Raw genomic sequence first — 6027 nt, 5'->3', positions numbered from 1 at the left:
GGAGGGAAGGAGAGACAGGAGTATGGAAGGAGGGAAGGAAAAGCCACTAACCTTGAGTTGGTCTGGATTGCTATACACAATTACTATCTACCATACCATACCACCATACATCAGCACACTACCATACCATCACAAAGCCATACCAAAGCCACACTAAGCCAGATACACTATTGGTCCACTGCCACACCACACTATCACACAGTACAAGGCCAAATGTACGGTGGTATGGCAGAAGGTGGGCGAGAAGGTGGCGGGGGAGAAGGTACTGATGTGGATTGGCGCGTGGAAGGTGACGTCGAGCCACGCCATTCCACGCCGCCACCACCACCACGCCTCGTCTCACGCCACCACGCTCCACGCTTCCACCTCCATGCTCCTCCACCACCACCACGCTACGATGCTTCTCCACGCCCTGTGTACGCTCCCATCCAGGCCACATTGCTCCCCCACGCACTCTCCACGCCCTCTCCACGCACTCTCCACGCACTCTCCACGCACTCTCAACACAACCTCCATGCCATATAACGCAATTTAAAGACTCGTAGGTTACCCCAGTCTCCAAAAACCTCCAAAAAAAATAGGCTTGGAGGCCAGACCACTCTACTAACCTCCAAAGACTTGACCTAAGAGAGCCCTCCTCCCTCCAATATTGATTCACCTACACACTTGACCTCATCTCCCTCCTCCAAACTCTCCTCCCAAGCCCCCTCCAACTCTTGCTAACCTTAACCTAACCTAATGTAACCCAAACCAAACCTTTCCTCCCAAACCTTTTCCTCCAAAAGCCCTTCCTCCAAAACCTACCTCCAAAACCTACCTAAACCTACCTCTCAAATCCCTCCTCCAACAAATAGAGCTATATTTCGTGGTTCACAGGTGCGTATGAGCTTTGTCCATAATCTGTGTGGATCTTGATAACATACAACTGTGGATCCGCCTCCTAATGAACGGATCAAGCTACAGGCCATGTGGATCATTCCTGGGATCTTGGGAAGGCTTCGATGCCTCTATCCACATGGTCTATTTAGCGACGGGAGGGGGAATGAATGTATAGAGGTGGGTAGGTGGATGGGTGGGGGGATTTTACAGGAAGGGGCGTTGGTTGGGGGGAGGGGGTGGGAGGTGTTGTGGGTATGGTAAATTAAAATACAGGTAACAAGTACAGGTAGTGGATACAGTTAAGGATATAAATACAGGTACAGATAACAGGTGAGATTACAGGTATAATCTCAGGTAAAAATACAGGTAGAGACACTATGTATATATATATATTACTGTATTACGTCATTGTGTTACGAATCATCAGGTACACATTAATTACATATACCTGTAACACCTGTATCTCTCTCTCTCTCTATTTCCTCTTGTAAACAGTGTAGCCAGAAGAAGCAACAGTATAGCCAACACCACCAACACACCCCAGTATAGCCAACACACCAACACACCCCAGTATAGCCAACACCACCAACACACCCCAGTATAGCTAACACCACCAACACACCCCAGTATAACCAACACCACCAACACACCCCAGTATAACCAACACCACCAACACACCCCAGTATAGCCAACACCACCAACACACCCCAGTATAGCCAACACCACCAACACACCCCAGTATAGCCAACACCACCAACACACACCCCAGTATAGCCAACACCACCAACACACCCCAGTATAGCCAACACCACCAACACACCCCAGTATAACCAACACACCACCAACACACCCCAGTATAGCAACACCACCAACACACCCCAGTATAGCTAACACCACCAACACACCCCAGTATAGCCAACACCACCAACACACCCCAGTATATAACCAACACCACCAACACACCCCAGTATAGTTAACACCACCAACACACCCTAGAGCTACACCACCAACACCCCAGTATAGCCAACACCACCAACACACCCCAGAATAGCCAACACCACCAACACACCCCCCAGTAGTAATTTAGTATGAAGAAAGAAAAGTCATTTGCGCTGCCGTCGAAGGTACACAGGAGAATGGGCTTTAATACACTACACAAACATATCTCGCTTCCTAACTGCTATAAAGGTTCTCATAATGGCTTAACAAATATTGGACTAACTAATTTGCTGACCTTAGCGGGTCACGCCAAGCCCAAGGGGAGGGGGGTGCAGTGGGGGGTTTGGTTGGGTCAGTGGAGTGGTTGAGTGGGGGGTGGGTGGAGTGGAGTGAGTGAACGTTTGAGTGGGGGAGGAGGGGGGGTGGCGGAGGGAGGGTGGGTGGTGTGGGTGGAGTGGTGGAGTGGTGGAGTGAGTGAACGTTTGAGTAGCTGGGTGGGGAGTGGAGTGGGGGTGGCGGAGGAGGGTGGGGTGGTGTAGAGTGGTTGGGTGGTGGAGGGGTGGTGGTGGAGTGAGGAACGGATGAGTGGTAGGTTGAGTGGTTGGGTGATGAAGAGTGGTTAGTTGCATACATAACTGGCTGACTGTTTCGTGTATGACTGAGGGACTGACTGCAAATAAGACTGAATGGGAGACTGATTGACTGACTAAAAACGTATCTGACTGTCCGAGTAACTGGAAACATGACTAACCAAAAAAATTTATGACTGACTCACATTCAAACACGACACACTGACTGGGTACACGGGGTGACTGGTTGACTGAACACACGGGGTAACTAACTGACTGGGTACACGGGGTGACTGGTTGACTGAACACACGGGGTGACTGGTTGACTGGACACACTGAGTGACTGGGTACACGGGGGTGACTGGTTGACTGGACACATGTGAGTGGACAGCTCGGTATATGTATCAACTAAAATATATATCGTGTAAAAAATTTTGCAACATTTTTCTAGTCTATTTTGCTGGGCTGTGCAACACTGAATGTCAATTAATCTCTATAAAAATATAGCACACGGGCCCAACCATAAAGTGCTGCCAACACTCAGAATATTATTTCAATCTACGAGTTTATTGAAACGAGTTTGATCGTGAATGAGTAGCGTCAGGCCAATGTGTTTAAGGCGTATTTTGTGATGGCCTGATGGTGCTGTGCAGGGGTGGTGCTGTGCAGGGGTGGTGCTGTGCAGGGGTGGTACTGCAGGGTGTGGTGCTGTGCAGGGGGTGCTGTGCAGTGGTGCTGTGCAGGGGGTGGTGCTGTGCAGGTGGTGCTGTACAGGGTGGTGCTGTACAGGTGGTGCTACAGGGGTGTGTGCTGGGGGTGGTACTGTGCAGGGGTGGTGCTGTGCAGGGTGGCACAGGGTGGTGCTGCAGGGGTGGTGCTGTGCAGGGTTACGCAGGGTTAAGAATTGGTATATAATATGGTGCACGTTATAAATGATATGATGGCACTATAAGCCGTATATATGATCTAGGTGTGGCACTACTATGGTGTGGCACTGTATAAATGTGATCCTGGCACTGTATAAATGTGATCCTGGCACTGTATAAATGTGATCCTGGCACTGTATAAATGTAGTGCCATTGACGAGGGGCCCCATGGCTGTAAATGAGGCACTATAACTGTGGCACTATAACTCTAAATGTGGCACTGTGTGTGAATATGGCACTGTGTTAAAGTGGGTTTATATAAATACGGTGCAGGATAAACATGTCAATAGAACTGTGTCGTGGACTCAATACACACACACACACCCACACGTACACACACGTACACACACACACACACACACACACTCATACACACACACACTCATACACACACACACACACTCATACACACATACTCATACACACATACATACACACACACTCATACACACATACATACACACACATACATACACACACACACACCCACACGTACACACACACACACACATACACACACACACACACACACACCCACACACACACACACACACACACACACACACTATGGTTAGGTTAGGTGGTGTATCATTATTACCCTCACTTGTCGTGTGAGGTAACGACACAACACCCTTTCCTTTTCTCACTTTACTCATCTCTCATTATTCCTTCTTACTCCTCTTCCTCCTTATCTTCCTTACTCCACCTTCCTCACTCCTCCCCCTCTTCCTCCTTCCCACCCCCTACAATTAAGCTATAATGGCTTAAACCTCGATATTACAGGAACACCAACCACAACCTAACCTAACCACAACCTAACCTAACCACACAACTCAAACAACAGAAACACCAATTTAAGACCTAACCTCAAGTAACATCCCGGTCGAGTGGCCTTCCTCCCCAACACACCCCCCCCTCCCCACCCCACACACACCCCACCCCCCACAATTTCAGCAGGGTGCAGTTATCTCAAATTGCCTGCGTTTTTTATACCCCGTAGACTCGACCATCCGCTGTTAATGGTCTGTCAGTCAATTTTAGGAAGCGGATCTTTGGCTCAAATACCAGCTTCCTGCTAGCAATTCAGGGGTAGTTAGTGAGGTGATAATGAGTGCTGGGGAGACAGGAAGTAGTTATCATTATTACAACAACAACAACTATTACTACATCCACAATTATTAACACAACACTACGAACTGTACGGTATACGGTGGTTTAACCCCTTGAGTACGATAATTTAATTCTTTGAGTAAGATGATATAACCCCTTGAGTACGATAATTTAACCCCTTGAGTACGATCGTTTAACTCCTTGAGGGATTAAACCACCGTACTCAAGGGATTAAACCACCGTACTCAAGGTTTAACTGTTTTTGTTTTCTTGTTGACTAATTTTGTTTGTTTTTCTTGTTTCAGTATCAAGTTGGAAGCTGATAAATTAGTTCAAGAAAAGTCAGAGATGCAGAGACATTATGTTATGGTGAGTTTGTTTGTTTGTTTTTTGTTGTTATTGGTAGTAGTAGTAGTAGTAGTAGTTTTGATAGTAGTAGTAGTAGTAGTAGTAGTAGTAGTAGTAGTAGTAGTAGTAGTAGTAGTAGTAGTAGACGACAAGATAAGGGCATATGGGGAGAGAATTCAGAACGTTGATCAAGGCAGCTTCACTCCTCTAGTGTTCACAACCTCTGGTGGGATGGGACCAAGTGCAAGATGTTTCTACTCCAGACTCGCGGAGGAGATCTCCGAACAGAAGCAGCAGCCCAGAAGTTATGTTACAGCCTGGATGAGATGTCGACTGTCTTTCTCTCTCGTTAGGTCTGCTTTGCTCTGCCTCAGGGGAACGAGAGCATCGGCCCCAAAGTCGACAACAGCTGCAGATATTGACTATGAGGCAACAGTCACTGAATGCCGCATAGATCTGCGGCTCAACTATTCAACACAGCTAGGGTAGCTACTTATGTATTAGGAAATTAATATTAAGGTACTAAAATGGCGGCGAAGGTGTGGCTATTGGGGGAGGCTGGAGGCCACGTAATAATGGTCTATCCGTGCTCCAACACAATAAAATTTGAAACAACTGAGGTCAAGCAAGTGGCGTATGCTGACGACCTGACAGGAGCAGGAAAAGTGGATGACATCAAAAAGTGGTGGGACCTGATAACATCTAATGATCCACAAATAGGGTACCACCCAAACGCCAGCAAGTCCTTCCTCATTGTGAAGCCAGAACATTATGACTGGGCAATGGAGGTGTTCGGTGGAAGTGAGGTCAAAATAACAAAGGATGGCCAAAGACATCTTGGCGCAATAATCGGTACGACGGACTTCAAGACCGAATACGTAGCGGGAAAGGTGAATGAGTGGGTTAGGGAAATCCAAGCTCTGTCTGATATTGCTAACACAGAGCCACATGCGGCTTTTGCGGCATTCACCCATGGAGTCAAGCATCGTTGGAACTACCTGATGCGCACTATCCCCGATATCGGACCCCTCCTCCACCCTCTGGAAGAAGCTATCAGCGTCAATTTCATTCCCAATTTAGTGAAACACCCTGACTTAACCCAAGCAGAAAGATCACTCCTTACGCTTCCACCAAGACTGGGAGGAATGGGATTGACCAATCCGGAGGAGATTGCTGCCACCGAACATCAGAACTCAGTTAAGCTCACGGCAGCCCTCACCAGCCACATAATAGCTCAGAACGCAACAGGGGAGGTG

At 47.8% G+C, this 6027-nt stretch overlaps 1 protein-coding gene across 1 annotated transcript in view; it reads left to right on the top strand.

Moving 5' to 3' along the window:
• Nucleotides 1–3481: 3481 nt before the first annotated feature.
• LOC121855712 (protein groucho-like) overlaps nucleotides 3482–6027 on the top strand; it is a 91767-nt gene continuing 89221 nt past the window's right edge. The window contains exons 1-3 of the mRNA XM_042350803.1: nucleotides 3482–3487; nucleotides 4314–4405; nucleotides 4729–4792. Of these exons, the coding sequence (XP_042206737.1) occupies nucleotides 3482–3487; nucleotides 4314–4405; nucleotides 4729–4792 (162 nt within the window). The remainder of the gene's footprint in view (nucleotides 3488–4313; nucleotides 4406–4728; nucleotides 4793–6027) is intronic.

Source organism: Homarus americanus, unplaced genomic scaffold, assembly GCF_018991925.1.
Source record: "Homarus americanus isolate GMGI-L3 unplaced genomic scaffold, GMGI_Hamer_2.0 scaffold47947, whole genome shotgun sequence".
Lineage (NCBI taxonomy): Eukaryota > Metazoa > Arthropoda > Malacostraca > Decapoda > Nephropidae > Homarus > Homarus americanus.
The sequence above is the reverse complement of the archived record's forward strand: the minus strand, read 5'-3'. Positions and strand labels throughout refer to the sequence as shown.